Source organism: Neopelma chrysocephalum, unplaced genomic scaffold (genome assembly GCF_003984885.1).
Source record: "Neopelma chrysocephalum unplaced genomic scaffold, ASM398488v2 Primary Assembly neopelma1_73b, whole genome shotgun sequence".
Lineage (NCBI taxonomy): Eukaryota > Metazoa > Chordata > Aves > Passeriformes > Pipridae > Neopelma > Neopelma chrysocephalum.
This window is the reverse complement of record NW_020897734.1, coordinates 3778478-3790169: the sequence shown is the minus strand read 5'-3', so window position 1 is coordinate 3790169 and position 11692 is coordinate 3778478. Positions and strand designations below refer to the sequence as shown.

Below are 11692 nucleotides of genomic sequence, written 5' to 3'. Positions count from 1 at the left end.
AGCGCCCCGCTCATCCACGGGCTCAGGTGAGGGGCCCGGGGGGCTCCGGGGAGGAGCCCGAAGGGCTGAGCGAGCCCTGGGCCCCGCCGCGGGCCTTTGGCAGGCCTGGCGCTCCCCGAGTGGCCTCCGGGACGTGCCCCCTGTTCCTCGGACACAACGTGTCCCCCTTTCCCCCCCTGCTCGGTGAAGATGCTCCCCCGGTAGCAGCGGTGCTCTTCTTCAAAGAAAAGCCTGTTTTCAGGCCGCAGCGCGTGTCACGGCGCAGCGGAGCTCTAAGCAAAGCGCACCTCGAGAGAGTTTTGTTCACCAGACTTTTGTTTTCTCCCCCCTGCAGTGACAACTCGCAGGTGTTCCAGCCTTACGTGTTGCGGACTCGCAGGAACAGCACAACAGTTATGAGCCGTCATGGAATGGTGAGGAGTCTTAAGCATGTCACGCTTGCACACAACGAGGAGTAATCGGAGTAGAGAAATGAAGTTGAACTTGATCATTTGCACTGTGCATCCTACCGAGCTTCCAGGCTGCAGAATAAGCATTTTTTCGCGTGTAACTGCAACGAAATAATACTGGTGTGTTAACTGTCCACCCGGGAAGACAACAGTAGCTGAAGCTACTTGTGATTCCCAGTATTAAGCACAGTCTTTAGGTTAGTTTAGACCTGACTGTGGGTTAGAAGAGAAAACTGTTTTCACAATTAAAAGTCTTGAAAGGGTGTTTTAATTTGTTGTGAAAATGGAAGAAAGAGTCACAGTTTTTCACTGACCTGCTTGTTTGACATGGTGCTCTTTTTTTTTTATTTCCAAAGGCTGAACACTAGATCTCAGAAAATCATTTAAAGAAGAGTAATTTATTTGTTGCTCTCTGTTGTAAGCCTGGTAGTGTACAGAGCTGCAGTTGTTTAACATTTCAAAGATGTTGCATTTTTTTTCACCTTTTCCTTCTCAACTCAGTGATCTGTATGTACTTTTCACTGAAATTTTTCTGTCTCACCTAAGTGTAATGAAGATTAAGTATTGCTTTTCTCAAAACCTGTAGAACTTAAAGTCCCCAAATAAGTTTTTTCTATGCCTTCTGTTCAGAAAAGGTGAGATGGGATTTTAATTCAAAATCTTTAAAATAAGAATCCAGAATTTTGGAGCTCAGATCAGTAGATGTGGCAATGGACACATGGATGTCCAGAGTGGGAACTGTTGGCCTATTTGTATGTGATGGAGTCAGAGTTCCAGAGAAATTAGATGCATAAAATGGCAGAAGCAAAACTTTAGCAAGGCTGAGCTGAAACACTGAGGTTTCTCTTTTATAACAGAGAGCTGGATGAGAAAGGTTCTGCAGGGGTTTGTCATCTTACTCTGGGCAGTGAGGAATTGTGTAAAGATCATAGTTTCATTTGTAGTATCTCACTTGCTTAAGTGGCATCTGTAGCTATTTGTGTACTTGGGATGTTGAGCAGTATCTGCAAGTCAGTTCTGTGCTGCTTGTTGAGTGATACAAGGAATTTGTTAAGTGGTAAAACAAGTCTTTTCTCTTGAAGGTCAGTGTTTGCTTTTTGCAACATTGTTTGAGTCATCCACAGGTAGTTGTACAGCTCATTTTTAACTCACTAAGATTGTAGTTAATGGTAAATACTATATATGCAAGCAGTTGAAGTGTGATTTAATCGTTGTGGCTGTCACTTTTTCTTTTTCCAGTTCTTGTCATCATCTCCTATTCGTATTCCTAGCAGCCGACTTCATCAGATCAGAAGGGTAAGTTTTTATCTGTGTATTTAGTAACAGAATGAAAAGTACTATATAATATTGAAGTACTTATATAGTGGGAGTTTCTTTCCTATCGAGTTTGTCAAGTACTAAAGAAAACTGTGTATTTTTCAAGACTTAATTTCAACAAGGGAAGTGTCCTTGCAAGGCTTATTGTTATGTTTAAGCTACTTTGCATTTTTGAAGTGTTTCATTTAAGAGAAGCAGTGAGCTGGACTGGTGGCAGTCTTGTCTTTCTGTAGTGGTTGTACTGTTCATATTTCAATTGTGATGGCAAATCACTGAATCACAAGTGTTATTTCAAGTGCCTGTGATGAATCAAATGTTATGGGGAAACTTAGGACATTTATTTCCTGCAGGAGGAAGGAGTGGATTTAATGAACAGAGAAGCAGCACATGAAAGGTGAGTGTTATTGAAAGAAGGTGATAAAATAGCCAGAGTTATCCTTTTTGTAGCTACTGATGGGGTTTTTTGTATTCTAGGGAAGTGCAAACAGCAATGCAGATAAGCCAGTCATGGGAGGAAAGCTTGAGCCTGGTAATCTCTTTATAGATGTTTCCTATTTAATTCTACTTTCACACTTAACTGATGAATTTAAGGGAGAGAGAGGAATTAACTGTGAAAATAATTTCAGAAGAATTTAAACTCATCTGCTTTAGCTATTTTGTGCATTTGACCCAATGACTTTTTGTTACAAGGTTGTGCCTTGGATTTCAAGGTAATATCCTGTGCTGGTGTTAAATCTGAAACCTTGTGTTCACAGAGCGACAATGACTTGGACAAGTCTGAGAAATCTTTTTCCCCAAAGAGAATAGACTTCATTCCAGTTTCGCCTGCACCTTCACCTACAAGAGGAATAGGGAAGGTAGGACGAGTGAGATACCAAACTGAGACAATATTTCAGAACTCCAGACCGAGCTGAACTGTGAAGATGTGTAACTTCACAAATTGTTTCATAGTTTAAAAAAACCCAAACAAACAACACAACCAAGTAAGCACCAAAAACCCCCAACCCAAACCCACATTTTTTTGGTTTCTAAGAGTCAGATGTTGACCCATATTGGACCCTGCAGAGTTTAGTCAGGGAAACACTGGATATTTTCAGTTACTGCTGTTTGTGCAATGTTTGGATGGATTTGAGTTCCAGGGGAGCTGGAAGAGGTCATGAAAGTAATCATGGACATGATCTTCAGCTGCAGAAGTGAGGGGACGTTGGGGAAGAAGTACCAAAATTGGAATGTGTCATCATTACAGTAAGAGTAGGCGAAGACTGCAAATCTGTGTGGTGGTGGGGATGAAAATGTGTCCCTCAGTTATGGGAAGGAAGGCACAAACACACTGTGAAGGAGGACTCGGGTGTGCTGAACTTGCACCAAAAACTGATGGCAGATGCTGGAGAAAGAGGTAGCACAGAGAAACTGGTATTTATGTTTGAAGATGACCTTATTTTCGCTCCCTTTTATGGTTCTGCTTTTGTACTGCAGTATTTTCCTGCAGGCCCCTACCAGTGTTGCTGCACGGAGCAGCCACATACTCGTGGTGGGTAAATGTGTTCCTGGGATAACACTGATGCTGGCAGCTGGTCCTGTGCCTTTGGAATCAGCTGTAAAGCAGTAGTAGATAACCTGACAGAAAGATTTTTGTGTTGAGCTGCGAGCATTCGTAGGCTAAGCTCAAATTAGCTGCAGAACCACAGAGCTAAATGTCCTGTTCTACTCTGGAATATTGTCAGTTTGCAGACCAGATGTACTTTGAGTAATTTCTACTTGTTTAACAAGCCCCTTGAAAGGGGTAAGTCCTGACTACTGTACTGCTGCTTCTAAATGTGACAAAGAACAGAAACAACGTCTATTTCAAGTTCACATTTCTTGTGGGTTTCAGTTTTAGGTTAATCTGAGCAGAATTGCACAAACCGTTATGTTTTTGCAAGTTAAGTTTTAAATATTTCCAAGGTTGTGTTTGATCATCTCTGCCTAGTTCGGTTGCTAGCTTTTCTTTGAGTGGGGCTTGGAGGGTGGGGTGAAACATCTGAGTATTTTGAAGGAAATTCTCAGGTGTCTTAATGTGCCTTTTTTCCTGCAGCAATGTTTTTCACCATCGTTGCAAATGTTTGTGAGCAGTAATGGGTTACCTCCAAGTCCTATTCCCAGTCCAACAAGGCGATTCTGCAAGTAAGTGACATGTGCAAGTAACAGGTGTACGTTGGGCTAGAATTGGAATTTAAGCCAAAGATTAATTAAAGCTGATGTTAAGGCAATAAAAGAGACTATAGTTTTACAAGAGTCAAAGCATTGCCATGTAAAAATGCCCTGAAAGTTCAGCCTTTACCAGTGGTAACTTTATGTAGGTGCTCTTATAGAGCTTGTGTCAGCTTTAAACTACTTTTGGTAAATTGTGGGGAAGTGCTTCAAATTAACTTCAATAACTTTGTCAGCAGATAGGTTTTTTATAAATAATGCACATAATTTGTAAATGGATAGAAATGAGAACACAATGCACAAAGGGAAGGAGAAAATGCTGAAAAACGTACTGCAGCTTTTTATGGCAGATAATCTGCTCTAATAGGCAGCATTTATTTGTTATCTATGTATTTCGATTCCCTAAAAATTCCAGGTTGTGCAGGAATAGTTTTGAAGATTGCTTCATATGCTGTGGTTGTGTTGGTTTGATCTGACTTGGAACCTTTACTGGCCTGACTTTCAGTGTGTTCTCTCTAGCAGGAGGAGTCAAAGTCCAATCAACTGTATCAGGCCTAGTGTTCTTGGCCCTATTAAAAGGAAAGGTATGTGTGTATTTACCTTATCAGATGTTTTAATATGGATGTAGTTTTGTAACTGGACATTTTTATGTTTATGCAGTAACATTTTTATGTTACTTTGTAAATATAATGCACTTGTATCCACGGTGAACTGGAATTTGCTAGTTGTAACTTAAAAATACAATGTAAAGTAGCCAGTCTAAAACGCAGGAATGAAAAACTTTAAAAGCAGCTACTGCTTGAAAGAGGCAAAGTTTATTATGCATCAAATGAAACATTATGAATGTTTGTAAGCCCTGACATTCCTACAAGTACCACTGAACAGTGCACACCCTTCAGATCATCTTAGGAATGTTGCTTATCATGCAGGATCTTCTAAACTTAGTACTGAATGTTTGTTTTCACCCTGAAAGTTCAGAAGGTGAATGTTTAGAGAAGTGGAGTAGATCAGTGCCCTTTTCTCCTGAAGGGAGAAAACTGTTCTTTCCTGGAAGTATTCCATGTTGGGGATATTCAAATTACATCCCAGGGCAAGTCTCCGTAGTAGAACTGTAAGAGTGAGATATTTACAGGTGAGCCACTAGCTATGCTTAACCTTTTAACTTGGGCATTTTTAACCGTGCCAAAAGCATGTCCTTTTATTGTACAAAACTTATATTTAGCCTTTGAGAGAAGTTACTGTTTGTTGTTTGGCTTTTTTTTTTTTTTTAAGGCTGCTTGTCCTGTCAGAATAAAGAATGTTGTCTAATTGATATTGACTTGACAGGAGAGAGAGACAAGTTTTCTCATAGATGCCAATTCTGTCTTGGCTGTTATTTTCTGTGAGTTTTAGAGGCATTTAAATGGAACAAAAGTTTATTAAGCTCAATGATCAGTAGGGGATAGGTATTCATACCTATGCTTTACCCAGCTTGTAAAAGCAATGCAGGTAAAGACAGGCTTTCCTCACCCAATCCATGTGCTCCTGTGGAGCATCTTTTACAAAGTGGAGGTACGAGTTCACCTTTTTTTATTTGAAATATCAAGGAATTTTCAAAATGTTACTTAATTTTAAAACATCTAACCCATTTAAATGAACTTACTTTCTTTCCTAAACATGTGATCCCATTGTCTGAATTTTAGCAGTGGCTTTATGGTTCATATTGTACAGACATGACATGGGAACAAAGGGACACCATGATATGGGGGAGAAAGCAAGCCATGTGTTGAACATTTCACTGCTCTAGGGAGTTAATACTGGTAGACTGTGCAATGTGTTGTAGCAGTGCAGATTGGCCTTTGTGGAATCTCAAGGGGCTAAAGTGTTACCTAAGTTGATGGTTTATTAATTTTTGTGTAAGACCAAGTATTTTATAAATGTTTTTTGCCCATTCTGTTTGCTGGAAGCTGTGTTAACTCCTTACCTTCAAAGAAGGGAATGTATCCCTGTGGGCTAAAGGAAATAAGAAATCTGGGAGGGTTATAAGTCTTTCAGCAGTATAATTTTGTTGCAGAATGTCTTAATAGATTCTGGTTTGCTGTAATGCTTAACCTCTCTCAGGTTTTCAAACTGATGCTACAACTACTGCAGAGTGTAGATGAAAAGACAGAAAAATCTATTACCATTTCATGGTTTTTTTTGTCAAACTAAAAATGAAAATATACTGTAGCTGAGAGCGATTTCTTTTTTTTTTAAGCTTGTTATTTGTAAGTTCATGATATTTTCAAATGTCTGTTGTATAGCAACTATTAATGAGCCAGGTCATTCTCAGGGCAGATTATACTCAACAGATTACATGACTTCTCCCCATCATATTTAATCTTTTAATGTCAGTAAATGGTTACAGGTACAGAGACAGTCTGGTCCCTGATGAGTAAGTGGAAATGCTTCCACATGACAGATTTATTCTATTCAGCTTTCCTGTAAAAGTGTACACATGCATCAGAGTTTGTTCTGCAACAGAGGGTGAAACTGAACCAAGATGGTACTATTATTTTCATAATCAGTAAGAATTTTAATCTCCATATTTTGGCTTATGTCAGTTACCTCATCTCAGCTGTGTACTTAAAATTAAGTCACAGTAATTACTTTGCTTTAGCTTATTTTGTCTGCAGTACAAATAGCGAGTTTTATGTCTTTAAGATCATTGTAGCCCCTCAGATACTGCTGAAAGATTAGTTAAATGAAGGATAGACTGGATGGTTAAACAGCAGCATCTAAGTAATGTCTTACTCAAGTGCTTGGTTGGCTGAATTGGAGAATTTATGTTACAAATGCAACCTTGGAATATTGTGGGACAAACCTCTCTTTCACAGCAGACAAAAAGGATGTTCCAGAGTCTCAAATGAGTTTGATTGTTTGCACTGTTTTCCTTAGGTGAAATGGAAACTGAAAGTCAGCCAAAGAGACTTTTCCAAGGAACAACCAACATGCTTTCTCCAGATGTTACACATCTGACAGATCTCAGTTCATGGTAAAATATTTCATGTGCCCTGAAATGCCAAAACGGGGAATGTTCATTTATCATAAGCTCTCCTTTTTTTTTTTTCTCCAGGAAAAAAGTGCTTTGTGTGTAGCTCGTGCCTGTATATTACTGGGAACTATTCCTGTGGCAGTGTAGTGTGACAATGGTCCTGCTCTTTGTATTAACTTTTTGAGCAGACTTTAGCCTAGATTTAGTACATCAGAGCTTTTATAATAAATATAATTGTTACAAATCCCCGTTGATTCATCAGCAAAGTTGCTTTGCTTCATCCCGTCAGTGTGTTGTAGATACTGGTCAGGCAGTGTCTGTGGTACTTTCCTGAATACTTAGAAAATGTGTGTGAGTACTTAATAGTTTTTGTCCCTACCTGCATGATTTTCAGTTAGTCTGTCATCTTTCTTTACTATGATCATAAAAAGCTAAGTTCTTTTTTTTGTGTGGAAGCAGATACTAAGTATTCAAAAAGGTGAACTGTATTACTGTAATTTCAGTTTACCTACAGACTTGAAAGGGCCTAGATTTTTTTTCACATTGCTTCCCTCTAAATTGCAAAAGCATCAATTTATGTGCCTTCTGGGATCTTTGTATCAGGACTTCAAAATCCAAACACAGGAATTCCTTACTTACAAAGGAAAAATAGGTCTCAATCTTGCTTTGAGTAGTGCAGTGTTAAAGAGCATACTGGTTAATTAATGGCATCTTTGCTGCAGTGCTGATTAATTTATTATTATTCCTTTCCTATAAGCTTTTAAGGTTTTAAGCTCATTAGTTTTCACCTCTTTTCTATGTCTGATTAAAAACAGCTTTGTAATTTATTTTGCATGTTAAAAAAAAAATTAATTCTGCTCCTCATTCCCATGAGGAGCAGGAATGTATATAACATGCTACAGAAAACAAGGAGTTTTCAGGGCTGCCAGTCTTGCAGTAAAGACTGAGTGGTAGTATAGGTCTCCTACATGTTCTGTCCGAGGGGAAAGCACGTTAACTTTGTGCAGTCTCATCATACCCATGTACTAAATAACCTTTTTCTCTTTCCCCAGCCTGTCTTCAGATATTCTTGACGGGAGTAGCAGCAGTGTTGGCTCTTCCTCTGATTCCCTGACTAAAGGCAGCATAACCACCGAGTCTCCAGTCACATGCTCCAACTCCTGCTCTTCCTTCATACTGATGGATGACTTCTCACCCAAGTGACTTACCAAGTCCTGAGTCAGTGTCTGGCTGTGCTGTCCCCTCACTGTACACTTGTACAGAGAAATGAACTGATCCTTGAACCATTAATATGAGGTTTATTAAAAGGAAAAAATTGTTGTTACTGTAATCCTTGGCTACTTTCCAGTGATTTTTTTTTTTTTATTTATCCATTTAATGGACATTGTAGACCATATTAATGTCTGGTTTTGCGAATTTATTTTTTAAACAAGATGTCTGCTGATATTATACTAACTTTTGCTTTCAGGAACTTGCATACACTTTTTGATTCCAGGAATAGGTATCTACCTATTAGTGTTGCAATTTTTAGGAAAGTAATTCTATCATTATCATGGTCACTATGTCTAGGGAAATAACTTGGTTTGGAAGGATTTGAAAATACTAATTTATTCTCTGGCACTTCTACTATTGAGGAAAATTATTCTTGCCTTTTTTTTTTTTCAGTCACTAGCCTCAAATTCCTTTATGGAAGGGAGAAAAAATATTTTATTTTCTTAGTGCTGCTAGTCATTTTTATTACAGAAGACCACATTGGGTGTGGAAATGTCACTCTATTAAAATAAAAACCCCACAACAAAATAACGACTGTCACTTTTGCCATCGGTGAAGAAATAATACTACTCTACAAACGTGATTAAATTAGCTGCATAGTTCTCTCCCCTGATCATTTATCCTGCAGATTGTATGAAATTAGTTCAATATTCAGTAAGATTTGGCCAAGGAAAATTAATCCACGCCTCGACTGAAGACAAACAGTGCAGATAACTAAGTTAATTAAACTACTGTGTAGGAGAACCATGTATGGCACCATCGATGTCTCCTGTGGCATTGAGGTCATAAGTATTTTTGTGCCTTAGGGGACATTGTTACAAAATTATGGAATGTAAACCAAGAGGGGTGGGTGGGGAAAGTCCTTTGTGTACAGCTTGTTTATAGAGTGCTTACCCTTATCCTGCTGTGGATGCTGCTTTCCTTAGTGTTCCTCCCCGAGGCGTGCGAGGTGCTGTGGGCAGGCCAGCCCTGGTGAGGGGGCAGCCCAGGGGACACCCCTTGCAGCTGCTCTGAACAGAGTCTGTCCCTTTGTTGGTCACGAGCAGGGCAAACAGCTCAGCCAACACTCAATCCCTAAGGAAAGACTTTGGATTGGATACGAGCTCTGCAAATTGCTTGGTGAAGGAGCTCTATTTGAGCTATGAGTAGTCTTGTCTTGATACAGTACCTTGGTCAGTCTGAGGTAGGAATAGATATTTTACTTTTTAAAGACTATAACGGGGCAAAATAAATCCGTTTGTAATCTACTGTGTTATGCTATTTATTATTTATAACTCTGTAAAAAGTCTGTGGTGATGAATTATAGTATTTTTTTATGATTGAATAAGTTTTTTATGTTCAGTAATTGCTGGCTGGTTTGTATTTAATACGCAACATTGTCTGCCAGAATCATAAGCTTCCATTTTTGAATGTTTGTAACATAAATGCTTTTGTTACCTAAAAGTACAACTTGTGATCTTTCTGAAAGAAAATAGCACTGAATTTAAAGTAAGATTATGTGCTTTAGAAGTGAGCACAACCTCTGGCAATACTGTCTGCCTAGAAGGGGAGGGGAGAACCGTAGTTTTTTCCGAAGAAGCTGTTGGGTATCCAGAAGACATGTACATACCAGATTATTTTTAAAAGTGTTTCATTTAAATTGTAAGAAGTACCAGAATGGGCCAACAGTGGCACTATTATTTGTATTACCATTTTCACCTGTGGAGCATTAGTTCCCCACTTCAAATAAATGTGCATATTGTAAAATATTGTCCATTGGTGCCATTTTTAAATGAGCTCTACAGTATTGAATGTTAATTTTATTTGTATATGCACAGTGCTATTTCTTGAATTTTTGATGTCTTAAATCGCTTCGTTATTTTTTTATTCATGCCTGTGTCTTCTCTGCCTTCTTGATGCTGAAAGAAGGCTCCTTTTCCATTGCAAAATATTGATAAACAGTCTGTGATAAAATCCAAGCCGTTACCTGTGCCCCAGTTTCCTTATACCTTGCTTTTACTGCTACCGTGATTTAGAAATCTAAACAAGGGGTGGCAGGAGGGGGAAATCTGTTGCATGCTTTCTTAAACCTGAGAAGAGCATAGCTATTGCTTATTTTTGGCTGATTTACCTGTACAATTGATGTATTCTGGATTTGTTTGTTAGTGGAGAGTCTTATCTGAGTGCTGGCCTCTGTAAACATTCAAATGTAAGCTGCATAAAGGAAACGCACAAACAGTCACTCTTGTTACAGCAGTTTTTTGTAGTGTTCTGGCTATTCTCCACTCTTGGAACGTCTTACAAAAGACATTGCTCTTTTATAAAATATATACTTAATGCACACACTCGCTGTGTCTGTGGTTTCAGGATGAATGTTGCAGCGTAATAGGCCCCAGGCAGGCCCAGGTTCTCTTTCGCACTTGCAGCTGTAACAACACTTGTTCATCTTGAAACTTAAGTTTCCTGATATGCTGGTTATTGATACTTGCACTCAGCTGCATGTGAGTTGCTGCTGCTCGAGGATCAATCAATATCCCAGTGTAAAGGTTGCACAGCATCCTCTGACTAAAACTGACTGAAAGTTGCATTTCTGGATCTTTTGACTGCCTTGTCTGATACCAGTTTGGGAAGAAGGACAGCTGGTGCTGGTAGTCAGCTTTTATGTGTAACTATTGACACTTAACAACTGGTTTTTATGTCTTCACCAGGCTTATTTCTTCTAAATTGCCATGATGAGTGTCTGAGAATTCCTGTCTTTCCTCCTCTTCCCTTTTTTGTTACAAGGAACCATTGGTGCATTTCTATTGCTGAGAATCACCAGTGATGAGTTACCTTTAATGTTGTAATTGTTGAGAACAGAGTTAAAATGCCAGCATAACTAGAGCAGCATTTTAGATGGGCTATTTTTAATATGTTAATTAGCACAGTATTACGACCTTGGTCTTTGTATGGCTCATTGATTAGCATTGCCTTTAGCTCATACCCAGAGCACGCTGAATCCTCATTTTGTGGGCTTAAAATGCTGGAAGGATTTTACCAATGCTTTAGAAAAATGTGTGTGTCAGCTGTGGAACTCTGTATGTTTTGATAATATCAAGTGTTCTGCATCAGGAAATGGATCACAGTGTGCATGTTTCATTCTCCTTCATTGAATTTCAAATTGGGGATCATGGGCCCAAAGGCCTGCATTTAAGGGGCTGTTTTTCTGACTGTATGTGATTAAATACTTTCTCCTACAATGAAAGTAATTAAACTGTCAGTGGGTGAGGATGTAAATCTGAGTCCTGCAGACTTTATTGGAAAACTCATTCTTGAAAGGCACGAGGAACTCTATACTGTATAAAAACACTGAAGTGGGATTTCTTTTTTTAAGTCATGATAAAAATAGAGAACTCATTTTAACAACTCAAAATGCTAAAAATATTTTAAATGCAAGGCTTCAGCTGGGCACATTTCTCCAGGCAGATTCATG

The 11692-nt window shown here is 38.9% G+C and overlaps 1 protein-coding gene and 1 non-coding gene across 2 annotated transcripts; both read left to right on the top strand.

Moving 5' to 3' along the window:
• The first annotated feature begins 6 nt into the window (after nucleotides 1-6).
• FAM122B (family with sequence similarity 122B) lies at nucleotides 7-10460 on the top strand. Its single transcript, XM_027687202.1, has 10 exons — nucleotides 7-26; nucleotides 335-413; nucleotides 1689-1745; nucleotides 2117-2160; nucleotides 2241-2295; nucleotides 2522-2623; nucleotides 3841-3929; nucleotides 4476-4540; nucleotides 6873-6969; nucleotides 8022-10460. The coding sequence occupies exons 2-10, from the start codon at nucleotides 396-398 to the stop codon at nucleotides 8170-8172; spliced, it is 678 nt and encodes a 225-aa protein (XP_027543003.1). The 5' UTR covers nucleotides 7-26; nucleotides 335-395; the 3' UTR covers nucleotides 8173-10460.
• On the top strand, nucleotides 7799-7941 carry LOC113969547. The gene has a single exon (XR_003534890.1). It is a non-coding gene; the product is annotated as a small nucleolar RNA U109 (small nucleolar RNA).
• Nucleotides 10461-11692: the final 1232 nt, after the last annotated feature.